A 27662-nucleotide genomic window follows, 5' to 3' on the forward strand; every position below is an offset into this window, starting at 1 on the left:
AAACAAACCTGTTGGACTATAATCTGGTGTTGTGTGACTTCTGACTTCTGTCCACCCCAATCCCACACTCTCACTTCCACATCATTTTTTTCTGCACAGATCATATCAAATATTTACAAAATTCTACAAGCACAGAAGACAAAATTTTAGATATTTTACAAAAATCTCCGTATTTTGATGCGTTTGATTTTTGTCAAAATCCCATGCTTTGCATTGGATTGCCTCAAGCATTTTTTGACAAATATTTGCTGCTTGCTTCATAATGTTCTGTAACACTGTTACTTGTGACAAGGTGAAGGAACCAGATCGAAAATAAATGAGTAATCCCTTGGAGCCTGGTACCAAGGCAAGCCCATAAGTTTCAAGGCTGGAGCCCGAATGACAGCTGGTGAAACCCCTCCTGAGGTGAAACCAGATCACCTCCATTCAACAGTCGCCACTTGAATGGAAGAAACCACTTTCTTATTTTTGAGCATCTGCAAATGAAATATGCAGTGTGAGACCATAAGACGTAGGAGCAATATTAGCCCATTTGGCCCATCAATTCTGCTCCACCATTCAATCATGGCTAATACATTTCTCAACCTCATTCTCCTGCCTTCGCCTTGTAATCCTTGATCTCCTTAACTAAGAAATACCTATTTATCTCTGTCATAAAGACACTCAATGACTTCATGTCCAGGGCTTTTTGTGGCAATGATTTCTACCGATTCACCACCCTCTAACTGAAGAAATTTCTCATTTCAGTTCTAAAGGATCACTCTTCACTCTAAGGCTGCGCCCTCAGGTCCCAGTCTCTCCTACCAGCGGAAACATCTTCTCCACATGCACTCTATCCAGGGCTCTCAGTATTCTTAAAAAAACTGGAAGAACTGCGGATGCTGGAAAACAGAACCAAAAACAAAAGTTGCTGGAGAAATTCAGCAGGTCTGGCAGCATCTGTGGAGAGAACGCTCAGTTAATATTTCATTTCCAGTTCTGAAGAATACATTGATTCTGCTTTCTCTCCATAGATATTGCCAGACCTAGCGAGTTCCTCTCAGTATTCCGTAAGTTTCAATGATGAACCCACACTCCTCACCACCCCCCCCACCCCATTCTTCTAAACCTCATTGAGTACAGACCCAGAATCATCAACCGCTCCTCATAATGACAACCTCTTCACCCCCAGGATCATTCTTGCAAATCTCTTCAAGGATCAAAGGGGCAACATCTTCACACAGAAGGTGGTGTGTTTATGGAATGAGCTGCCAGAGGAAGTGGTGGAGGCTGGTACATTTACAACATTTAAAAGGCATCTGGATGGGTATATGAATAGAAAGGGTTTAGAGGAATGTGTATCAAATGCTGGCAGGTGGGACTAGATTAGGTTAGGATATCTGGTCTGCTTGGACGAGATGGAACAAAGGGTCTATTTCCACTCTGTACATCCCTATGATTCTATGACCCCCTGTAAGGGCACACCATTCCTTAGTTATGGGGCCAAAACTGCTCACAGGGAGAAAATAACTAGCCTTAATTTTAAGCATGCATTGCATCTGAGAAACTGGGCAGAAAAAATACTGTAGCTTCAGTCTTCTTTTGTATTATAGGAGCAATTTTCAACATTGTGGATGTCTACCAACAGTTGCACAGAGTACACGTTGGAAATTTGGATGCGTGAGTCAATTGATATCACTGGCCTCAATTTCCCACATGTGATCCCAATCCACTGCAATGGCAAGGCAAGACTGACAAATCATCTTTGCTATCCCAACAATTCAATCGTGTTTTATTATTCTACTTTTTTTTAGCAAGGTGACAGACCATTATCTATTGATTCCAATAGATCAATTAACAGCCAACAGTAAAAGAAATTGCAAACCCAAACTACTGAAGATTAGGCACTGGTTGAAGTGAACGTGTATTGAGAATAATTCTAAGAGGAATCAGGTTCTTTTCATGTCCCTTCTTCCCACTGGTTTAAAATGTGCGCCTTGGTAATGCAGTTTGGAAAACCACCATCCCATATGGCTGTCTGTATGATGCAAACATTTGTTCTGCAGTAATTCGAATCAGTACAAATCCACCCAAGGCACTAATCTCAGCATTGTAGAAACGCAGCCAATCGCTTGGAACCTTCTCCTTGTTTATCGTTGATGAGTCGACGAAACTCCCACTTCCGCTCACAATGTAAGCAATCCCCTCACCTTCGCGAATAAACTGCAGAGGAAGATTAAAAACATGAAAATCCATCTTACTTGGGAGCATTCCCCACTCACCATCAATGGTTTGATTGTCATTCTAGACGAACCACATTTGCTGTTTCCAGACTGTTGGGATTCTATGATTCTATATTTGTGGTTAATTCATTCTGGAGTTAGAAGTGCTTCTTCCTTCTACTCAGTCCCCCTCCACCAAGAAAAAATGGACAGCCACTAAAAACAAAGAATTGGGGATGTTGGAAATCAGAAACAAAAGTTCTGAAGAAGGGTCACTGGACCTGTAATGTTAACTCTGCTTTCTCTGCACAGACGCTGCCAGACCCGCTGAGCTTTTCCAGCAATTTCTGACTTTGTTTAAGAAGAAACAGGCATTTGAGAGAAGATGATTACAAAAGGTGAGCCAGTAACTGCAGCAGGTTTGAGATAAAAGGCAATGAGAAACTTTGTGTGTTGGTATACCTCCTTCTCACAGTGTATAATTGTAAAGGAAGCATTGATCTGGATGGATAGTTGTGGACATATTAAAGTTCACAGAATCTTCAAAGTGACTGAAGTGACCAGATACTTTAGTTCGGACCTGGGCAGTTAAGACTTCCAAACATCTCAGTGAAGGTCACACTATTCCAAGCGGGTCAAAATTGAGTGATTCACATTAAAGTCCAACTACAATGTAAACCTTTATTTATATTTTCCTGAAATTATATCAAAATTACTTGCTACTGTTGACCTTATTCAGTGAAGCAGTCTCTGAATAAGTTCAATATATTGGGTAGCCAATCCTTGGGGGGTGGGGGTTGCTGCTCTGACACCTACATTTTTTTTCCAGGGTCGGGGGGTCAGTCACCCACATTTCTGACCCCACTTACTGATACCAGAGGCCTCAGAAATGTGCAGCACACCTGTGTTTCTGTGTTTAGCTGGGACTAAAAAAGTCACTGGAAAAGCGCAGCAGGTCAGGCAGCATCCAAAGAGCAGGAGAATCGACGTTACAGGCATAAGCCCTTCTTCAGGAATGTATGCCTGAAACGTCAATTCTCCTGCTCTTTGGATGCTGCCTGACCTGCTGCACTTTTCCAGCAACACATTTTCAGCTCTGATCTCCAGCATCTGCAGGCCTCACTTTCTCCACTAAAAAAGTCACGTTCCTTTTCTATAGCAAGAAGGACAGAGGTGGAAAGTTGGATCTGGGACATTTCAAGTCGTAGTTGGAGGGAGGGGTTTGGGGACACTGGTAGAAAATCGAGTCTGGAAGGGCAGGAATGCTAGTCAGGCTGAGTCTGGAAGGTGTCAATGTGAGTGGCATGGGGTCGAATTGATGGGCAGGGAGGGTGAAGTCTGGTTAATGGTTAGCCAGGGATGAGAGAAGGTTTTAATCCATCCAATTTAGCTATTAAGTCAGTCAGAATCCTCCAAAGTCTCCAACTTTAACTCAGGGTTGAGGATATTTTCAGGGAGTTCCAAAGGCTGGGTAGTTCCCATCAGAAGTTTAAGCTTCCCAGGGAATTCCCATGTAGTTAGTTCAAATGGGCTTCCAAGAGATCCCAAAATACATTTAGTATTAGACTAACCCCTAGAAATCGGGGCAAATCCTCCTTATCTCCATCCAGATACCCCCTAGAGATTAGGGCCAATCCTCCTTATCTCCATCCAGACCAACCCTCAGAGATCGGGTCAAATCCTCCTTATCTCCATCCAGACTAACCCCAGAGATCAGGGCCAATCCTCCTTATCTCCATCCTGACTAATCCCCAGAGATCAGGGTTAATCGTCCTTATCTCCATCCACATCTACTTGTTCAGTATTCTTGTGTTGCTAAACAACAACTTTTTTTTATTCACTCACAGGACGTGGGTGTCTGTGGCGAGGCCAGTATTTGTTGCCCATCACTAATTGCCCAGAGGGCAGTTACTTGTCAACCACATTGCTATGGGTTTGGAGTCACACTTAGGCCAGATGGGGTAAGGATGGCAGTTTCCTTCTCTAAAGGACATTAATGAACCAAATGGGTTTTTCCGACAATTGACAGTAGTTTCATGCTCTTTAATGAATTCAAATTCCACCATCTGCCATGCAGGATTCAAACCCAGGTCCTCGGAACATTACCGGGGTCTCTGGATTAACAGTGCAGTGATAATACCACTAGGCCATTGCCTCCCATTGCCTGCAGTGTTTTAAAGGAGCGGAAGAGAAACTGAGGGGCTCCAGTGCCCAGGCTCCAAAAAGCTCAAAACAGAGCCACCAATGGAATAGCAAAAGTAAAGTCTTCCCAGACTACAGGACTGCCCTCTCATTAGAGAGACAGAGAGAGAGAGAGAGATGCTTGAACTGGGAGAAGTCACAGAAATCTCGAAGTGATATAGAGCTGAGGGAAGTTATAGTAAGAGGGATATGAAAACAAGAGTAAGACTTTTAAAATCAACATGTTATTGTTATGAATTAACTAGGAACAATGCACTGATAATTATGTCCCATTTTTCCATGAGACTGCAAGATATAGGAGCAGGTTTAGGCCATTTGGCACATCAAGTCTGCTCCATCATTCGATTATGGTTAATATATTTCTCAACCCCATTCTCTTGCCTTCTCTCTGTAACCCTGGATACCCTTACTAATCAAGAACCTATTTATCTCTGTCTTAAATACACTCAACAACTCAGCCTCCACAGCCTTCTTGTGGCAATGAAGGCAATGTCCACCCTTACAAATTCCTCCTCATCTCAATTCCATCAGATTGTCCCTTCACTCTGAGGCTGTGTCCACGGGTTTGGGTCTCTCCTACTATGCCTCATCCAGTAATAGTACTGAAGATGTGTGCTCCAGAACTTGCTGCTCCCCTAACTAATCTCTTCCAGTTACAACACTGGTATCTACCCGACAAAATAGAAAATTGCTCAAATATGTTCTGTACATAAAATGTAGGTCAAATCCAATCCATCCAATTGCCATCCATCAGTCTACTCTTGATCATCAATAAAGTGATAGAAGGTGTCTTTATCAGTGCTATCAAGCAGCACCGGCTCAGCAATAACCTTGCTCAATGATGCCCAGTTTGGATTCTGCCAGGCCCACTCAGCTCCTAACCTCATTACAGTCTTGGTTCAAATGGGCAAAAGAGCTGAATTCCAGAGGTAAGATGAGAGTGACAGCCCTTGCCTTCAAGGCTGCATACATATGAGTGTGACATCAAGGAGCCCTAACCAAACTGGAATCAATATGCATCGGAAGGCAAACTCTCCAGTGGTTCAAGTCATACCTGACATGTAGGCAGACGGTTGTGGTTGTTGGAGGTCAGTCTTCTCAGCTCTAGGACATCTCATCAGAAGTTCCTCAGGGTTGAAACCTAGGCCCAACTATCTTTAATTGCATCACCAACGACCTTCCCTCCATCATGTGGTCAGAAGTGAGGATGTTTGACGATGTTTGCACAATGTTCAGCACTATTCATGGCTCCTCAGATAGTGAAGCAATCTGTGTTGAAATGCAGCAAGATTGGGACAATACCCAGACTTGGGCTGACAGGTGGCAAGTAACATTTGTGCCGCAAATGCCAGGCTATGACCATCACCGTTAAGATACAACCTAACCACTGCCCCTTGACATTTAATGGTGTTACCGTCACTGAATCCCCCACTATCAATATCCTGGGGTTATCGGTGACCACAAACTCAACTGGACTCACCACATAAACACAGTAGCTATAAGAGCAAGTCAGAGGCTAGGAATACTGCGTGAGTAACTCACCTCCTGACTCCTCAAAGCCTGTCCACCATCTACAAGGCACAAGTCAGGAGTGTGATGGAATACTCCCCACTTGCCTGGATGAGTGCAGCCCCAACTACACTCAAGAAGCTTGACACCATCCAAGACAAAGCAGCCCACTTGACTGGCACTACATCCACAAGCATCCACTCCCTCCACTACTGACTCTCAGTAGCAGCGGTGTGTATTATCTACAAGATCCGTGGCAGAAATTCACCAAAGATCCTCAAATAGCACCTTCCAAATCGCCTAACACTTCCATCTAGAAGAACAAGAGCAGCAGGTATGTGGGAACACCAACACTTTCAAGTTCCCTTCCAAGCCACTCACCATCCTGACTTGAAAAAAAATCACTGTTCCTTCATTGTTGTTGGATCAAAATCCTGGAATCCCCTCCCTAATGGCATTGAGGGTCAACCCACAGCAGGTGGACTGCAGCGGTTCAAGAAGGCAGCTCACCACCACCTTCTCAAGGGCAGCTAGGGATGGGCAATAAATGCTAGCCCAGCCAGCAATGTCCACATCCCACAAAATGAATAAAACAAGATCTCTAGCAAGGCCTCTCCGTATTCTATAAGTTTCAGTAAGAGCCCCCCCATCCTTCTAAAGCCATCAAGTACAGACCCAGAGATTTTAACCGCTCCTCATACAGCAAGTCCATCATCCCCAGGATCATTCTTGTCTCAACCCCCTCCAAGGCCAGAACATCCCTGCTTTGGTACAAGACTCAAAACTGCTCATAAAATTCTAAATGTAGTCTGACCAGAACCTTATACAGCCTCAACCATGCACTGCTGCTTTTGTAATCTAGTCCTCTTGAAATGAATGCTAACATTGCATTTGCCTTCCTAACTGCCATCTGAACTTGCATGCTAACCTGAAGAGAATTCTGAACTAGGATTCCCAAGATCCCTTGTGCTTCAGATTTCCAAAGCCTTTCCCGATATAGGAAATAGTGTACACTTCTGTTTTTCCTACTAAAGTGCATAACTTCACATTTTTCCACAGTATATTCCATATGCAATTTCTTTGTCCAAATAAGTAGGGCGGATATTTCCGGCTCAATCTTCAGACCTGTCTAACTTAAAATACTGACTTCCACATAAATGATATGATCTGTTCTGTAGGGAATTCCAGTAATATACATTAAGGGAATGAACAGGAAATAAAATGGTACACCTCCACAGAGCAGTATTTAACAAGGGAACTGAATATAAAGGCAGTTATAGGTAGAGAGAAACAGTTAACTTTTCAGCTCAGTGACCGTTCATCGGAACATCAGTTTCTCTCCACGGATACTGCATGACCAACTGAATATTTCTAGCATTTCCAGCACAACAATCTCTCTCTCAATGTCAGCAAAACGAAAGAGCTGATCATCAACTTCAGAAAGTGGAGGACACACTCCTGTATGTATCAATGGTGCTGAGATGGAGATGGTCAGGAGTTTCAATTTCTTAGGAGTAAATGTCACCAACAATCTGTCCTAGTCTATACATGTTCATGTGTCAATCAAGAAGGCACACCAACTCCTCTAACTTCCTCAGGAGGTTAAGGAATTTTGCATGTCCACAATGACTCTTACCAATCTTACAGATGCTCCACAGAAGCATCCTATCCAGATACATCACAGCAGGCTGGGGCTATTTTGCCTGGAGCATCGGAGGCTGAGGGGTGACTTTATAGAAGTTTATGAAATCATGAGGGGCTTGGACAAGGTGAATAGTCAAGGTCTTTTCCCTAGGGCAGGGGAGTCCAAAACTAGAGGGCATAGGTTGAAGGTGAGAGGTGAAAGATTTAAAGGAAACTGAGGCACAACTTTTTCACAGAGTGGTCCGTGTAAGGAATGAGCTGCCAGAGAAAATGGTGGAGGCTGGTACAGTTACATTTGAAAGGCATCTGGATGTATATATGAATAGGACAGGTTTGGAGGAATATGGGCCAAATGCTGACAGGTGGGATTAGATTAATTTAGGATATCTGGTCAGATGGACAAGTTGGACTGAAGGACCTGTTTCCATGCTGTACATCGCTATGGTTCTATGACTAAAACATCAAGAAATTAGAGTTGTGAACACAACCCAAACCATCATGCAAATCAGCCTTCTGTCCATTGACTCCATCTACACTTCTTACTGCCTTGGGAAAACAATCAACATAATCAAAAACCCCTCCTGCCCCGGTTAGACTCTCTTCCACCCTCTTCCATCGGGCAGAAGATACAAAAGTTTGAAAGTGTTTACTAATAGATTCAAAAACAGCTTCTTCCTTGTTTTCATACTTACGATCGGACATCTGATATATTAAAGTTGATGTTTCTTTGCACCTTCTCTGTAACTGTAACACTATACTCTGCATTCTGTTCTATTACCATGATGTATTTAAAGAAGGCACGATCTGTCTGTATAGCACGCAAAACAATATTTTTCACTGTATCCCGATACATGTGACAATAATAAGTCAAATCAAATCATTTCCTATTTTTATTTTAATGACTATCATCTGCAACATTACAGTTTTTTTTAAACAGAAAGTAAGGAGTTTTACCTACAGTTTTCAAGTCATAAACTAATCCTTCTCTGAATAAAAGAACGGCTTACATTGAGTTGTCAAGTCTCTTAGTTCTGGAAGCTTTGATGGCTCTTTCTGGGAGTACACAAAGCTCTTGGCTATAAATAAATACATCCTACAGCTAAGTATGTTTGCGGAATACTGAAGTGGATTAATAAATACATTCACTACATGTGGTTTCAAGAAAATGGACTTCATATAAAAGCATTAAATTGGACAATATCAAGTCTCATAATTTAGTTAAAAATTATGAATAGTAATGTGTTTGAAACATCCTCATAGAAACTGCACAGCTGATGTTTTTCAAAATTCAAAATTTAAATTAAATCCAGGATTAAGTGACAATTCTGATCTCCATGCTATAGGATCTTGTGAAACCTGAAAGGGTTCAGAAACAATTTACAAGGATGTTGGCAGGGTTGGAAGGTCTGAGCTATAGGAAGAAACTGAATAGGCTGGAGCTGTTTTCCCTGGGGCATCGGAGGCTAAGGGGTGACCTTAGAGGATTATAAAATCATGGAGGACATAGATAGGGTAAATGGGTGGGCGTTGGTTTGAGGTAAGAGGGGGAAGATTTATTTGGGACCTAAGGGGCAACTTCTTCACACAGAGGGTGGTGTGTGTATGGAATAAGCTGCCAGAAGAAGTGGTGGAGGCTGGTATAATTGCAACATTTCAAAGGCATCTAGATGGATGTATGAATAGAAAGAGTTTAGATGGATATGGACCAAATGATGGCAAATATGATTAGATTTATTTAGGATATCTAGTTGGCATGGAGTAAAAAATGAGGTCTGCAGATGCTGGAGATCACAGTTGAAAATGTGTTGCTGGTTAAAGCACAGCAGGTTAGGCAGCATCCAAGGAATAGGAAATTCAACGTTTCGGGCATAAGCCCTTCATCAGGAATGAGATTCCTGATGAAGGGCTTATGCCCGAAGCGTCGAATTTCCTATTCCTTGGATGCTGCCTAACCTGCTGTGCTTTATCTAGTTGGCATGGACAAGTTGGACCAAAAGGTCTGTTTCTGAGCTGTATGTCTCTATGACTTAATGACTCTAGAGTTGATGCAAAATTTCCTACCTGGAGGCTATGATCATGGCCGCTGATATAGGCTGTTACATTGTATTGCTTTAGAAGTGGTCTTAATTGAGCTACCAGACATGGAGTCGGACCATGTTGTCCTATTGACCACACTGGATAGTGACCAGCAACGATCAAATAGTCAGACCTAAAACAGAAGCCAATTTATCAGACAATTTATCTAACAGTATATTTTCCCTCAGGATACAGATTTAGGAAAGAGAAATGGGATTAGGTAGACAACTCCTGTTAAAGGACAAACACTAGATAGATGGTCACTGCAGAATACCTATGATTTCTTCAAATGATACTATCAAATTGAAACTGTCCGAATTCAATTCAGACCACAAAAGCAGCAATAAATCACTCTCTGCTCACCATTTACCTTGTATAACTATTGTAGCTTTCACATTAATTTTTCCTCTCATGAACTATTATCTTCCTAGAAAGCTCACACAATATCTATCCTGATAACGTGAAGACAGTTTGTTAACACACATACCGCACTGTTTCTGGTCTGAGCCGATTTGGTAAAGTTAGTTCTATTGTATAAACTTCTATCCCGGATGTGATTTCTTCTTTTAACATTCTGACGTTACCTGGAATGTGCGAGTTTTTCCTGGATCCACTGCAGCTGCTCCCTGGCAAACTGAGGATTTTCAGGTCCATATGGCTGGTTGGCTTCATAGGTATTTCCACAAATCACCACAGTATCGATCATCAGAATAGTGACAGAAACACTGATATTAGGAACCTTAAAATCCAATTCATAGTAGAGATTTGGAAAATTCCTAAACAAAAGGTATAGCCATTTAATCCAAACTGGACTGGACTGCTGTCAGCTTCAATTCCAGACTCTTGACTGAAAAGATAGTGACATTAGCTAACCTGATTCTGATTTCTGAGCATTCTCATGTTTTTAAATACCTGAAAAAACTGCATTTGTTCTGGAGCAATTGGGCTTCTCTAATTATATACAGTAGAAGGGATTGACTTTAATGCGCCACAAATGTATTTAGGCTGTGCCTGCTGTGCTCCTTCCACACCCAGTGTCCTGATGGCTGCTTTTACTGGCAGAACATCCACCTCTCCAAGGGCTTAGCTTGGAAATGATGTAAACCAGTTCCTCCACCAGATGTTTGAATTTTCAAGTGACTGCACTGAAAACCTTCCTCAGCTAGCTATTCAAATATTGATAGTTCTGACAGTACTATTGGTCTGTTTTCAATCTCTTATTAAAGCTGGCATGCTGTATAGTGTCTTGTACAATGTTTTTGCCAGCTTGAGGATTTTAGACCAACAGCATTTAAGGGCAAGGATGCCCTGAGGCATGGTACATTGGGGAAACCGAGCAAAGGCTACGACAACGGATGAATGGGCACTGCACAACAATCAACAGACAGGAGGGTTCCCTCCCAGTTGGGGAACACTTCAGTGGTCCAGGGCATTCAGCCTCAGACCTTCGGGTGACCATCCTCCAAGATGGACTTCAGGACAGGCAGCAGAGAAAAGTGGCCGAGCAGAGGCTGATAGCTAAGTTCGGTACCCATAGGGAGGGCCTCAACCGGGACCTTGGGTTCATGTCACATTACAGGTGACCACCATTGCACAATACACACATACAAATACCCCTACACACACACACACACACACACACACACAGAGGCACTCCTATACACACATACACACAGACACGCACACAGACACCCGCACACACCCTTACAGACACACACACAGTCCCACACCCACACATGCACCCCCTCACAGACTTAAGACACTCTGCACTCACTACACACACACACATACACTTTCCCACACTCTCAACCCCCAACCCAGACAGACAGACACAGACAGACAGACAAAGACCCACATGCACACATATATTTCGTGGGGTGAATTTGTACTTGCAGAGTTACATTGTACTTTGCTCAAAAACTGCATGTATTCATGTAGAACTCCGAGCTCAAAAACTGCACGATTTCATGTAAAACTCCGTTATCTCACTTTTTAGATTAGAATCAATCTAAACATCATGGCATAGGCAGAGAACACAGGGGGCCAACACCTTCAACATATTGTCTAGCTACCACCATTGTTAACAGCTAACCCGAGAATGCAACATTTTAAGAAAAAAGGTTTGTGATTTACACATGAATAAGTGAAACTATCACTGTATTCTAACAGATGAAAGGCTTAACAGACAATCAATTTTTCAATGTATAATTTCAGTTACATCACACTGTAAATTTTTGCTATAAATTCTGTTTTAGGATTGAGCCCTCCACTAGCACCTGATGAAGGGGCGTCGCTCCGAAAGCTAGTGTGCTTCCAATTAAACCTGTTGGGCAATGGTGTTGTGTGATTTTTAGCATTTAAGGGAACATGAATGGCCTGTTTGACAGTAGGCTACCTCAGGCAGTCCCTTGAGTGGTGTTCCAATGAGCTACTCATTAACTGCATGATAACAGCCTGGTACCCCTGGTGGAACTGGACATTCATCCAGTTGGACAAAGATGGCAGTGACAGGTTCCCAGATGGGGTGCCCACGGTCTTGTTCGCACCAGTTCCTTAATTTGTGACAGAAATTTTGAAACACAGACTCTCACTACTGTTGGGATTTCAGCAAAGGGTCACATGCTCCATACTAATATGCAATTGAATAAATCTTCCCCACTGAACCATCAGAGATGCATTACTGCCAACGGAGCTGTTCAACAAAGTTCCTGCATTTACCTCATTCTGAACATAGGACCAATCTTATGTTCATCAGTGGCTCATGCTACTGGAAGTCAGTCTGAGGGCTTGTTGCTTGATTCAAACTCCTCCCTTGCCAACCCCCACCCACATATTTCTTTATTCTGCATTGTCTTCACACATTGCCTCCTCCTCTAATCATCTTCTGGGGAAATGGGAGAAGGAGAAGTGATCACTATAATGTGAGATGATGATGGGACCATTCCTTCCAGGCCAATCACCTTGGGCAGGATATACATACTGTACAAAGCTAACAATGGATTCCAAGCTGATCTCAAATTCATGCTTCAAGTAACTGACTACAATGTGAGAGAGCTAAACACAGCATTGACTACAATAATAGTATCCAAACTCTAAACTTGCCAATGCACTACAGCTCCCTGGAGAATGAGTTCCAATTCATTGGTTATCTATTTCAGGGTAGTTAGTCCGTATCCTGCCGAAAAATTACTCCTTATGGCTATGGTAGCTTTAAGTGGTAATCACGTTTGATGAACATGTTGAACTTATGAGTAAGCAAGGAAATAGATACATAATGTCAATATACCCTACCTCTACCTACCATGGTCTGGACTTTTGCTGATACATAAGAGACAAAATATGCTCTGGTTTGTATATTGCTTTGCTTGTTTTGAAAGATTTACAAATCTTGCCCTTAAAAATGTGCTGTCATGTAATTTCTATATATTGAAGGCATGTAGCCTCAATGGAAAAAGACTGTGGGGACGATTCCCAAATGCTCCCTCAACAGATCCAACAAAAATACATTCATTGTGGCCACATCTTGTATGAAAGGATAAATACCTGTTATTGACCTTGACACTTTCAGTCCAAAAAAACCTTTGCTAACCTGAAAGGAACACTATACTAATTTAGGGGGAGACCCAAAGGTCTGGTTTTTCAGGACATATGTCCTGTCTCAAAAGACAGAAAACTTCCTTGGAGCAACTTTCCAATTAGCACACTGTGGCTGAAGAACTCTGTCCACACAACCAGTGTGCTACAGATCCAAACTTCAAATAAAAGTCTGCTTTCTTTAAGGCTAGCCACTTAAGAACTGTTGAACGCTTCCATTTTCTCATTGGCAGCTAACCAACGGTATTGCAGCCTCTGACGACAGGTGGCGTGATTAGGGTAAAGTATCTCTGGATTCATGGTTTCATACAGCTCAGAAAAGGCCCTTCCACCCCCATTTTCATCAATATTATTTATGATCCCAGCATTGATCGTTGTGGTACACTGCTGGACATTGGCCTCCAATTATTCAAACAGTTTTTATGTCCTATTACTCAATTAGTTTTTGATCCATCTCACCAGGTTTCCTCAATTTCATGTGCTTTATCCTTCTCAATCACTCTTCCAGGTGGGACCTTGTCAAAAGCTTTGCTAAAATCCATATAAACGACATCAACTGAACTCCCCTCATCCACTCATGATTACATTTTCAAAAAAATTTGTTAGGCATGACCTCCCTCTGATGAACCATGCTGACTATCTCTACTTAGCTCATGCCTTTCCAAGTGGGTATTAATACGTTCCTTCAGAATTTTTTTCAATAGATTCCCCAACCACTGACATGAGACTCATTGGTTTGTGGTTTCCTGGTTCATCACTAAAAAGTGGAACCACATTAGCCATCCTCCAGTCCTCTGGCACTTACCCTGTGGCCAGACAGGAATTAAATATTTTTGTCAGAGCCCTGCAATTTCTTGCCTTGCCTCCCACAGCAGCCTGCAATACAATTCATCCGGGCCAGGGGATTTGCCTGTTTTTAAGTCCAATGGAGTTACCAAAACCTCCAATTCTCCCCATTTCCTATACCAAACTGTGCAAGTTCCTCGCAGTCCCTTTTCCTGAATTCCATATGTATGTTCTCCTTTTCTAGTGTGTAGACCAAAGAGATGTATTCATTCAACTCCCTTCCAATATCCTGCAGCTTCACTCACAGGTTGCCCCCTTGGTCCCAAATGGGCCCTACGTTTTCCCTGGTTAACCTCTTCCCTTTAATCTCAGAATCTTCCATAATCCTGTTTGCAAGTCCTTTCTCAAGCCCCCCTTTTTTCTCTTCTATTTTCTTTCTTAAGTTTCCTCCTGCACTTCCCGTATTCCTCCATGGCCATAGCTGAATGCTTCCTTTGGACTTGCTCAAAGCCCTGCTCTTCCTCCTCAACTAGTCCTCACTGTCCTAGGTATTCAGGATTCTCTCAAATTATTGCTCCTACATTTCTCTCAAAGGGGCACATGTTGGGCATGTTGTACTCTCGCCAGCTCCTTTTTGAATGCTCCCCACTGCTCTGCTGTCAACTTACCTGTAAGGAGCTGTTTCCAGTCTACTGTGGCCAGATCCTGCTTTATTTTAATAAAACCTACCTCCCCCCAAAGCAAAGCCATCTTTGGCAGGCCATCTTTTTCCTTGTCCAGAACAAATTTGAACTGTACTGTGTTGTGGTTACCTTTGCCCACTGTTACCCCACTGCCACATTGAACATTTCTCTGTCTTCATTCCCCAGAACCAGATCCAGCACTCACTGCCCCTTGTTGGGTCTTCCACATATTGTTACAAAAACTTCCCTAGATACATTTTAAAAAATCAGCCCCTTCTAATCCTTTAACACTATGACTATCTCAATTTATGTTGGGAAAGCTGAAAGTTCTAGGTCCCGTCCTCCAACACAACTGTTTCTTTAACAAGCTGTGAGGAACAGAGTCAGAGGTCATTACCATGGTGCTGGGAGGAGACTGGAGCAAGGATACCCAGCCAGTCAAATAAGGTTCATGGAGTGGAGTAAAAGATTGAGAAGGGCAGGACAATTTTTATCTCTTCACCTACGTTGGGCCAAAGGACCTGTTTCCATACTGTAGGGAATCTAATCTCAAAGATCGGGTGGCACAGTGGCTCAGTAGTTAGCACTGCTGCCTCACAATACCAGGGTCCCAGGTTTGATCCCAGCCTCAGGTGACTGTCTGTGTGGAGTTTGCACGTTCTCCCCGTGTCTGCATGGGTTTCCTGCCACAGTCACAAAGATATGCTAGTCAGGTGAATTGGCCATGTTAAATTGCCCATAGTGTCAGGTTCATTAGTCAGAGAGAGATGGGTCTGGGTGGGTTACTCTTCGGAGGGTTGGTGTGGACTTGTTGGGCTGAAGGGCCTGTTTCCACACTGTAGGTAATCTAATCTATGTATTTTTCATTATTCAGGGTTGGTTAGGTTTTTTAATCACTCTTTATTTCAAAGATTTCACTGCTGCCATGCATGCTCTTCAGAGAATGCAAAGCCATTTGCCAGGACAACAACTCATAGCACGGCAGTGTATACACAGCCTCTGACAGAAGGTGGCGATCAATCATTGCTCTTAAGTTACACTTTCTCATTAATGTTTGCAAGGATTAATTGCCAAAGGAATTTTTCTTTTAAAATCTCCTTTTAAAATCTTTGTGTAGTGCCTGTGTTTAAATCAGCTCTTACAGAACAATGAAACGTCATTCAGTGCTTTTCTTGAACAAGAATCCTCTTTAATAAGGAGCAAAGTCTAACTTGGAACATCTGGCCATGCTTGGCCCACTTGCAGTAGGGAAGACGGAGAATCTGCTTAGAAACATATATCCTCAAACTAAACATTAAATACTAAACAAAGTTCTTGCACAGGACAAATATTTTATAATGTGCTCCTTCAAAAAGGAGCTGAATCCTAACAAATGTTTTCCATTTGTTCTGATGCTTCACAGTTTGTTGCATCACCTTTTTCACACAAGTATTTGGATATCGTCCAGGACAAACAATATTCAAAGTGGGCAAGTCAAACAAATTACAGTACAGCCAAGGGGAAAATCTAAATGGGGTAGGTAAAATGGAAGTGCGAATTAATTCTTCATAATTACAGGAAAATCCAAGACCATTTAAAGTTGCTAGGTTTGCATTGAAAAGAAATGCCTAATGCTCTTAAAATATCTTTAAAATAAGTTGTATTTAATGATGAGCTTACAGAATATTAATTCATGACTGGATGATACCCCTTTTCAGGGGTACAATGTTCAATTGGTAATCAACCTTTTTAAAATCTACAGTGTCCACAATAGAAAGGAATGAAGATTGAAACAGTCACAGATTTCTACATCTGCTTATTTAATAAACCAGATGTCTTCACATGATGTGGATTCCTTGGATGCTTGGATCGATTGTTAGATTTCTGGGAAAGATGACCTCATTGATTTTCCATTTCATAAACTAAGACCACTATGTAACATGAACAAACAGATGTTCAGAATCACTTACCATCTCTTAGAGACCACAGAATAAGCAACTTGTGCTGAAACATTACCCAAATGATCATGGTTTCCTGCCAGAATATACCACGGGATATTGGCAAGGGATGGAGCTGTGAAAATATTCTCAAATGTTTCCTAGTCAAATAATTTAAAAATCTATGTCAGCAACTGAGTACATCAGTGTTAGTTGTGAGAGGAGAGTTAATTTACAAAGATGCATAAATATAGAACTGAAAATAAATAATTGATTCATAAGTAGGAAGATACATTTTTACTGAATATTATGACTAAACAGTATTTTATAAAGCAGAATATATTATAAATGGACGATCTATTGATTCTTGAAGCTATTAACTTCCCTTCAATGACTTTTTTATTGTTATTTTAGAATTTTTGTCAGCAAAAATTCTATAAGTTAACCTGACAAATTGAATTATAATAGACATAATTTCATAATGTTACATATCAAGTTCCTTTTTGTCTGTTTTCACTCACTACATTTAACTTCCGGGGTGCTTAATTGCTTTACAGGAGACTAGGTTTAAAAATTTGTGATGGCGGTTTAGCTAAAGGCTTCTGATTACAGTTCTGCCAACCATTAAGCTCTAATGTAAATTTTCCACCTCATTCTACAGCATCAAAGGTTCATAAAAATAACTTACATTTGCCAGGCAGATAGTTTTACATGATATGTACAAATTAATTTCACAATTCCCATTTATATAGGAACTCAATGTTTAACAGATGCAATATGTTTTGGTCTTTCATTAACTATCATTTATTTATTACTATAAATTTACATAAATGACTGCCAATTTTTGATCAGGAGTGCATGAATAGACTAATTAAAGGCAAAAGTAAATGCAGCTTAAAAATCAGACATGGCATAATCTTTAAACAATTCCTACTTTGCTGGAAGTAACTAACAGTCAACAGGCAATTTACTGGGTTTAAGATCCACTTAGAACGCATATCATTAAAATGACAGCATATTGCCTTCTCTCATTAACTGCAGAAGGCTTTTCCATGCATACTTCAGCCTTTGTAACCTTCCAAAATGAATCTGAATACAATTGGTGATGGTAGCATCTAGCCATTTTGGGAACCTGTACCATTAATGTATAGTCACTAAGTGCAACACATTCTTGAGTCTTTGAAAAGACTGATTTCCTGGCATTTATACATACCCAAAATGAATGAACAAGTCAACTTACCTTAAATCTGAAATCATTTACATCATTCACACCATGGTAGTAAAAATTATCTCCAACATTAATTATAAAATCTGTTCCTGTGCTTTGTGCAACTCTCCCCATCTCATCTGCTGTGGCTTTCTGAACATTCGTTACATAAGGTGGATCAGGCAGACCTCCCCAGTCTCCAAATGCAATAAATCGCATGTCACAGACTTGTAACCAAACAGAAGAACAAAACATTAAAACATCATTACATCTGGACTGTGTAGCACAGAATCATCAATGAAGGTTTTGAGAATTTGCAGCAGCCTACAAACTACTCAGAGATTGATAAAAGCAAAATACCATAGTTGCTAGAAATCCGAAGTGAAATGCTTTATTCTTTTTGTGTTTTGAAGAGTCATATTGGACTTTCTCTCCATGGTGGCAACAGACCTGCTGAGTTTCTCCAGCAAGTTGTGTGTTTGTTACATAAGAAATTAGACACAAAATATCCAATCAGGATCCATCTTACCTGGATCTCATCAGCCCAACCCCTGCCACATCTACCCACCACCACTTCAAATTAAGTAGCATGTATAAACAAGGTTGGTGAAAAGATAGTTTCCAGCAACTCAGCACATATGCAGAGAAAGCCCTTACAACCTTGGGCAAAGTATTGCTTCAAATTAAACTATGTACGTAACACAAATGTGAAAATGGTTTTCATCATGTCACTTCTGCTTTTTTTAATGACATAGACCTCTGGATCTGGCCAATTATATTTTGTTCCCCTTTGTGTTGCAATCCAGTTTGTAAGATTGGAAGTTGGATTTGACACTGCCTTTGTATCTATGTTTGGGACATCCTGTGGTAAAGGTAGTCCTGCTCAGCTGGTTGTCAGGTATGCTTTTGGTATCCAGACTTTATGTACACCACTTGACAATCACCGTAAAGGTGAGCTCCGAAAAGCATTCTCTGAATGCAAGGTATGCAGCACTCTGCAAGAATCTTGATGTGAACATTTCAACTGATGTCACAAATAGATATTAGGCAGCAAAGATGGAACGCTTTTAGCTTTTTGATACAAATAATTTGTCCAAATCTCTCATCTATAAAGAAGTGATGCAGGAAGCACTTTGATCTTTGTTCTGAGACAAAACCGCATTCTTTCCAAAGCCTGTGAGTGAGCCTGCCACGATGAGCTTGTTTTTGCTGGGCAATGGCTGATTTTGTCACCCAGTCATTGGAGACAATATTTCCAAGACAGTAAAATCTCAGTTAAGGAAGGGGTATGTTGTTGATCCTTACTGTGGTATCTGGGAACTTTAAATTGCAACAGATCCATCTAGCTACAGTATTAAGTTTTGACTGTGGTGAAACACACCACACCCCTGCCCTTGTCTATGTTTGTTTGAAACACACTTCCTTAACTGCACATCAATAGCAGTAAAAGTAAAGCTTTATTTCAATAGCTTTTTCTGCATATCACACAGATTACTCATTTTAGACTGAACACGCTTATATCAAAAATTGTTTAGTGTTAATTGGGAATTTAATATTTTCCAATTATATCTGAGAAAATAATTGATTCCAAACCAAGTAGCTTTGTGGGGATTAAACATTTCTCAAATTGGCTATGATAAATTACACTGTGTAACTTTGCCATTATATGAAAGATAGTATAGAACACATTCAGAATCCCAAATAAGAAAAATCATACAATTAGTCTGCAAATTGAATTTACCTTCTCGGGGAAACACCACCACCAACTGCAAATAAACTATGGTCAATTGAAACACTCGTTTAAACAGGTTCATGATCAATTCGCAAGATAATGGATTCACAGGTGATATAAACAACCTCGACTTTTGGTATCCTTTTTTTCAGCATTAGCATTTTTTTTCAAAGCACAACATGGTATTTGACGGAGAACAGCACCCTTTCCATAATCTTTAAATCTGTATCTAATGATCAGTATGAGTCAACGAATGGAATTTAGCAAACACGCCTGCTTGTGTGAGAAGATCACCAGTAACACATTGTTGAGAGATGCTTTTCCTTTCAAAATTTATCAAGTATAAATAAGGAAGTGTAGTTATCAAAATGGTAGAATTTTTAAAAAGTAGCTAAGGAATTTTTCATTATGAAAAGTCATCCCTACGGCTCATAGAGCACCGCATCATAATTGGATCATGAAACAGTGGTGGTTCATGGTGTCATGAATTGTGTGTTCTACTGTTCTGAGACTCCTCTATGTTTCTTCACCTTTCACTCTCAGAGGTCATTTCTCCATCATATAAATCCCATGAAGCTGTACAGATTTCAAAACCAATTTGTATTACTTACTCAATAAAAACAAAGATATCTGAAATCAATTGGAAGTAAGTTCTATTGCTAGAAAAATCACTGATTTTCTTATGATTTGCACTTTTAAAATTATAAACTTTGCATGTGAGACTCCTGTAGGAAGGTGGAGAATTAATATCTTCGTTATTTCACTGCTGCGACATTGTGTTGTGTCCGATTTAAAATGATGGAGCGCAAAGTAAGTTTATTTCGGCCACTGTTCTTTTAAAAATGAATTGCTCATACAGAGGAACCTCGATTATTTGAACGAGATGGACGGGCACTATTTTGTTCAGATAATTGATTATTCAGTTAATTGATTCAATGCCTCTCCTCTGGGGCTCTGAGTTTTCTGAAATTTCTTTGTTCCTCACTCTGCCTGCCTTGAACTCTTGTTCTGTCTCAGGGTTTGTTTCTAAGCAGTCACACACTTGTGTGTAAGGGACCTGCAGCATTGATGAAGCCTCCACACCCCCCCTCCCCGCCCCCCCCACTGCATCAGTTCAACGTGATTGACACAGTGTGCATTTGCTCAGTCTGCTCCCCATTCAGGAGACTAGGCGGCAGCACACAGCAAGTAAGGCCCCGCCTGGCCAACCAACCCTGTCCAAAACCACCCGCACCCCAGGTGCGGCCCTGCCCCCATGAGACCCTGTCAGCACCTCCCACGTCCTCCCGTCTGGGCAGCAAATCTACTGCTGCCTTTGGGGTGTGAATCTCAAAATAGTGAGCACACGCGTTCCACCTTTGCCCTATGCAGGACAATTTTGGAGAGATCATCTGGAGAAACAGGGTTTAGGGTACACCCCTGTGTAGAACTTCAGGGAAAGTGTGGGGAGAGGGCAGGCAGTCGGTTTTTTGGAGACGGTGCCTGGACTCCCATCGATGTCCAGGAAAGTTCTCAGCAGCAGTTCAGTCAGCTAAGTTCATTTTTAAACATTGTAAACAAAAGACGTGATCAATGTTGAAACAGCTCTTTGAGGTAATGTTTCTATTGGGACCTTTATTCGGATAATTGATATTCGGATAACCGAGGTTTCTCTGTTTAACTTATGTGCAGCTCTTTCATGTATACTATTCCAAATGAGTGAACTGTCTTCATATTTAGAGATCCAACTTAAATACTACACTTTGTTGACCACAAAGGCAATTAATTAGTCATACAGCAAGAACACATTAATTTTTCAGTTTATTTTTTCTGTAAAACATTAGGAAATGACTTGTAGATATCAAATTATTGCATATCATGAACATGCCATTAAGTAGTGCATTCCTAGATTACTTCATTTGTACTGTACATAAAACATTTTAATTTATCTTAATTAAAGATATTAATTCAAACATTTCCTAGATGGATTTTAATAGATGTGAGTCTCCATATTAATATTTCCAAATATACAACTCTCAACAAGACTACAAATTAATAGTGTAATCATTCAGTTTTTACAACACTTTTTAAAACTGACATTAATTACAAGTTGAAGTATTAAGTTAGTGCACAAGAGAATGCATATTGAACAGATTTATTCTGCAATTCAGTCTGCTCCTGCCGTAATCAAATTGGCAGATGGAGTTTAAGAACCAAATTCCACTGTATCTGCAGTAATTGGCTTAAATTCATAATTGCCTCTGCCATCCATGTGCAGGTAGTACTGGGAAAGAAAGAAAGATTATATAAAAAAACAACTCATTATCAAAAAAAAATCAAATGAACCAAAATTATCTTTAATACCGGTATGAATAAGCAGTTTGGAGTTGGTGCTGGTGACCTATGATACTTCATAATCATGCACACAAATATCCACTATTACTGTAACATGATATGGTCTTTCATAAGACAACCCATTCTAGCATCATTATTATTTAGTTTTGAAATTAACAGCATGGTCAATCTGTACAGGTACAGATCAACTCATACTTGGAGTAAGGGTAGTAAAAACATAAGTTCTTTAAATATTCTTTAAACAATCCGAAGTTGTATTTTGAAGCATAAAATGAATTTAGCAGTTTCAAACAAAGGCTTTGCTCATTTGAGCAATGTTATAACCTTTATAAACCAGCAGGTCCAATGTACCTTTATTTAGGTCTGCTGTTCAAAATACAGAAATCAAATTGAGGGGATTCTAATTATTGAAAAAGTCAAAGACTATTGTTACTTGTTTCAAATAGAGTTTAACACTGCAAAGTCAAACTCATATTTATGAAAGGGTAAATTTTGAAAAAGGAACAAATAAGTGAAGTTTGAAACTTTTTAAAAACTATAATACATCAAGCCTGTTATAATTCTGGATTTTCATTGCTTCAAATACAAAATCAAATGACACAAAACACTTACGCTCAAAATTATTTCCTCCACCTCAGTTTTCTTCCTGCTTTTTTTTTGATGTGCTTTCATTACATAATGACTATGGTAAAAATATAACCTCCTTCATCTTGGAATTAGCCCCAGAAGGTAAATGAAAACAGCATAAGTCAGCTTCTTCACTTGTACTAAGGGAAGACTCCCTCATTTCTGCAATTTTCCTGAATGGCCTGAGCTTAGATCAGAAACTCATCTGCAAATCATAAGCATGCCAGCTCCTTGCCAAAACTGACTTTCAAATGTAAACAGTCAAAATAAAAAAAACAATTGCCAGGGATATAGAATCCCTACAGTGTGGAAGCAGGCCACTTGACCCAATGAGTCCAAGCTGCCCCCTCCGTAGGGCACCTACCCAGACCTGCCCCCTTTCCTAGCCACATAACCCAGCATTTTGCATGTTTAATTCACCTAGCCTGCACATCCCTGGACACTATATGACAGTTTAACACAGCCAATCCATCTAACCTGCACATCTTTGGACTGTGGGGGGAGACTATAGCACCCAGCGACACTGGGAGAACGTGCAAACTCCACACTGACAGTTGCTGGAGGCTGGAATTGAATCCAGGTTCTTGGTGCTGTGAGGCAGCAGTGCTAACCACTAAGTCACTGTGCTGCCCAACATGGAGTGCATTATATAAATCAATATCATTGTTGAATTTCAAAAAACTGAAGAAGAATGATGAAATACTGCATTTTTAATTCATTCAGGATATAGACGTATCTGGCTAGTCCAGCATTTATTGACCATCCCTAATTGCCCAATAGGCAGCTAACATCTAGACATATTCAGTTTATACAACCCCTGGACAAACAAGTAGAATATCCCAGGTTCTGTGTTAAATGAACATAATGGCCCTTCAAAGTTAGGAGAGCTGAGAACTTGAAATCAACACTGACTTAATCATAATAATGAGCTTGAACTTTGATTAAACTTTGCTAAAGACAGAAAGTGTTGAAAATACTCAGCGGGTTAGGCAGCACCTGTGAAATGAGAAATAAAGTTAATGTTTCAGGTTGACAACCTTTCCCAGAATGGAAAAATGTTCGTAAAGTAATACATTATGAATTGGGTGGTAATGATACTGAAAGGTTGTGTTAAAAAGCCAGTCTTTCTTTATGCAGATGCAGAGCCTTAAACGAAAAGGCTGTCAAAAGACATTTAACTTCTCTTGTGGATTCAGGAGTCATCAACTTGTTGGAGGAAACACACTGTACTTATCTCAAGAAGGATCAAAAATAGCTTCAAAGAACACCTGATTTAATATTTAAAAAGTGTGAAAAATTATAGCTTTGGTGATAACGGCAAGGTTTTAGCAAGATATCTCAAAAGGGATTCCAACGATAATTAACTTCCTCACCTTTTCCTGAGGAACATTGACATATTGGAATTGGTATTTTGAGTTTTGAACCATATACAGTTTGGTTGAGGATAGCTATTTTTTGTGCAGATACCTCAGAAGAAGATCAGAGCACCATTCCAGGCGAGACCTCTCAGCCAAACTAAATGAATTGAATGAAGAGTTAGATTTTCGCTCTGACAGACTCAGTTGCAGAGAGGGGTTTCTAGAAATCATCCTGCTTCTGCTCAAATGAGACAGTCTTCAAGTGTCTGGATCAGTGGTGCTGGAAGAGCACAGCAGTTCAGGCAGCATCCAACGAGCTTGGATGCTGCCTGAACTGCTGTGCTTTTCCAGCACCACTGATCCAGAATCTGGTTTCCAGCATCTGCAGTCATTGTTTTTACCTAGTCTTCAAGTGTCACAGAGGCAGAAAGAGGAAAGAAAAGGGACCTACATCCATTCCCATAAGCTACTCAACTTACTGAGTCCATCTTGAAAAGCAAACTTCATTGCAACAGCTGAACCCGACTCTTCAGCTTTGAGCAATATTGGGCAACCAATATTTCCACTTCAAGCTATGAACCTTCATTGAATGGCTGAACTGAATGCAAGACCATTGGAAGGTAAGAAATAGAAACAGGAGTAAGGGGTTCAGATCCTCGAGTCTGCTCCATCATTCAATAGGATCACGGCTGGGCTGACCCGACTCTCATACATTCACTTTCCTTCCTTCTCCCCATAGCCATCAATTCCCTTACTGATCAAGAATTTATGTCCTTCCAAAAGTATACACAAAGACTGTGTCCCCTTAGCTCTCTCTGGCAAGGAGCTACGAGAATTCTCAATCCTCATAAGAAAATCCTCCACATCTCAGTCTCAGAATAAAGGGCAACCAGTTTGAGAATATGTCCTCTAGCCCCAGACTCCTCCATGAGGGGAAACATCCTCTCAGCATTTATGCTGTCAAGACCTTTAAGAATCATATATGTTTCAATGAGATCACCTCTCAGTCTTCTAAATTCCACTGAGTAGAATTCTAATCTATTTAGCTGGCACATCTGGCAGAGATTTTCCTGCACATCCAAACACCTCATCTACTGTATCCATTGCAGCAGATGGAAATCCTAGACCTCCTCCACCACCAAATCGAAGCCATCCTATGACTGAAGGAAGAATGCCTTATTTCCCACCTTGGGACCATTCAACCACACAGTATCAACACTGACTTCACCACTTTCCTTATCTCCCCTCTCCCAACATCATGCTAGATTCAACCCTCCAACTCAGCATTGCCCTCTTGAACTGTCCTACCTGTCCACTTCCTTCCCACCTATCCACTCTACCCTCCCCTCCAACCTATCACTATCACCCACCTACCTTTCCCCTACCCTTAACCCCCGATTTATCTCTAAGCTCACCTCCCCAACCTTCACATTCCTAATGAAGCGCTTATGCTAGAAACATCAACTCTCCTGCGCCTCAGATGCTGCCTGACCTACTGTGCTTTTCCAGTTTCACACTTTTCAGGGTCAAGGAAGTCTCTGAGCGGGCTGAGGATATTGTGAATGGATAGAGTGAGCAGCCAGAGGTTGTGACCTCAAGGGTTGTAATATCAGGTTACTTCCTGCACCACATGCCAGTGAAGTTAGCAATAGGAAGATTGCAAATATATGGCAAATGTGGCAAGGAGGTTTGCTAGTGTCATTTGAAAGGATTTAAACTAGTGTGGCGAGGGGGGGGGGGGGGGGGGCGGGGTGGAGAGTGGGAACCAGAGCATTAAGTCAGCAAGTGAAATGACTGAGGAGTCATCAAAGATTCAGGCGAATAAGGCTTAGTGGAAGAACAGCTTGGGTGAGGTTATTAAACGTGGCAGAGCTGGCAGTCTTAAGTGTATTTGTTCTAATGTGAGGAGTATGACAGGTAAGGCAGATGACACGGGGGTTTAGATTAATACATAAAACTGTGATGTTGTAGCTGTAACAGATACTGGTACAGAGAGAGACAAGATAGCTTAATGGGGTATTTAGATGGCCAGGTGAGATAGAGAGTGATGTAACAGAGATGGGGGAGTTGCATTGCCGATAAGGGAGAATATTACAGCTGTACTCTGAGACACCTTGGAGGATTCATCCAGCAATGTCATGCGAGTACAGCTCAGGAATATGAAGGGTGAGTCACTTTGATGGGATTGTATTATATGCCTCCCAACAGCCAGTAGGTAATAAAGGAAGAAATATGTGGACAGATTATAGAAAAGCTTAAATCAATTAGGTTGTTATGGTGGATTACTTTAACTTGCCTAGTATTGACTGGACTCATTTACTGCCAGGGGCTTGGATGGAGGGCAAATTTGTTGGACATGGCAGAATGGCTTTTTGAAACAATATGTATGTAGTCCAACGAGGGAGGGAGCCATACTAGACCTGGGTTGGGGAACGAGCCCAGTGAGATGATTGAATTTTCAGTAGGGGAACATTTCAGGAACAGTAACCATAACTCTAAACGTTTTAAGTTATTTAAGGTAAGAACAAGAGTAGTGGAAGTATTAAATTGGGTGGAAGGGTGTCTACTGTATTATTAGAAATGGGGACTGTAGGTTGGGGGTGCCTGTTTGAGGGTACTTCCACATGTGGCATGTAGGAATCTTTTAAAGGCCAGTTGATTAGAGTTCAGGATGAGCATGTTGATGTGATAATGAAGAATAAGGATGGCAAGATTCAGGAAACCTGAGATGACAAGAAAAACAGAGCTTCATCAAGTCAAAAAAGGAGGCATATGTAAGGTTTAGGAAACAGAAAACAGACAGAGCCCTCAAAAGAATAGCTGAAAAGAACTCAAACAAGGAATTAGGCGGGCTAAAAGGGGCCCTAAAATATATTTAACAACAGGATTAAGGAAAATCCCACGGCATTTTATACATATATAAGGAGCAAATGGTAAGTAGAGAAAAGGTAGGTCCATTCAAAAACAAAGGAGGGAATTTATATGTGGAGCCAGAAGAAGTGGGGGAGGTCCATAATGAATGTTTTTCATCAGATTCATAAAGGAGGAGGACATGGTAATTGTGGTGAGTTCTGGGAGGGGTATGTTGATACTCTAGAGCTTGTCAGTATTTAAAATTAAAAACTATTGGGAGTTTTGAAAAGCATTAATCTGGACAGGTCCCCAGGACCTGATGGGATCTATTGCAGAATGCTGAGGGAGGCATGTGAGGTAATTGTTGGAGACTGGTACAAAATCTATGTATTCTCTTTAGTCACAGGAGAGGATCTAGATGATGGGAAAATAGCCAATGTTGTTCCTTTGCTTAAGAAGGCCAACAGGGATAATCAGGGGAATTACTGGAGAAAATTCTTAAAGACAGGGTTTACTCACATTTAGAAAAATGCAGACTAAGAACATAGAACAGTGACAGCACAGTACAGGCCCTTCGGCGCTTGATGTTGTGCTGACTTTGTATCCTATTCTAAGATCAGACTAACCTATATCCCTTTCACTTTACCATCATCCATGTGCCTATCCAAGAGTCACTTAAATGTCCTTAATGTATGTGACTCTATCAACACCGCTGGCAGTGCACTCCATGCACCCACCACTTTCTGTGCAAAGAACCAACCTCTGACATCACCCTTAAACCTTCCTACAATCACCTTAAAATTATATCACCTCGTGGTAGCCATTTCTGCCCTGAGAAAACATTTCTGACAATTCACTCTATCTATGCCTCTCAATATCTTGTACACCTTTATCAAGTCACCTCTCATCCTCCTTCACTCCAGTGAGAAAAGCACTCGCT

The 27662-nt window shown here is 40.9% G+C and overlaps 2 protein-coding genes across 3 annotated transcripts in view; both read right to left on the bottom strand.

The window, feature by feature from the left end:
- Positions 1–1820: 1820 nt before the first annotated feature.
- acp5b (acid phosphatase 5b, tartrate resistant) lies at positions 1821–20100 on the bottom strand. The gene is given in 7 exon segments (XM_060829598.1): positions 1821–2202; positions 9618–9765; positions 10217–10408; positions 16645–16772; positions 17852–18056; positions 19279–19332; positions 20081–20100. Coding segments are annotated over 7 exon segments (987 nt in total). The 3' UTR covers positions 1821–1962.
- A 1233-nt stretch (positions 20101–21333) lies between these two features.
- The window catches only part of abcd3a (ATP-binding cassette, sub-family D (ALD), member 3a), a 110338-nt gene continuing 104009 nt past the window's right edge, over positions 21334–27662 (bottom strand). For both annotated transcript variants that reach the window (XM_060830574.1, XM_060830575.1), the window contains exon 23: positions 21334–21813. In XM_060830574.1, the coding sequence (XP_060686557.1) occupies positions 21736–21813 (78 nt within the window). In that variant the 3' untranslated portion in view covers positions 21334–21735. The remainder of the gene's footprint in view (positions 21814–27662) is intronic.

The sequence above is a fragment of the Hemiscyllium ocellatum genome, chromosome 9, assembly GCF_020745735.1.
Source record: "Hemiscyllium ocellatum isolate sHemOce1 chromosome 9, sHemOce1.pat.X.cur, whole genome shotgun sequence".
Taxonomy (NCBI): domain Eukaryota; kingdom Metazoa; phylum Chordata; class Chondrichthyes; order Orectolobiformes; family Hemiscylliidae; genus Hemiscyllium; species Hemiscyllium ocellatum.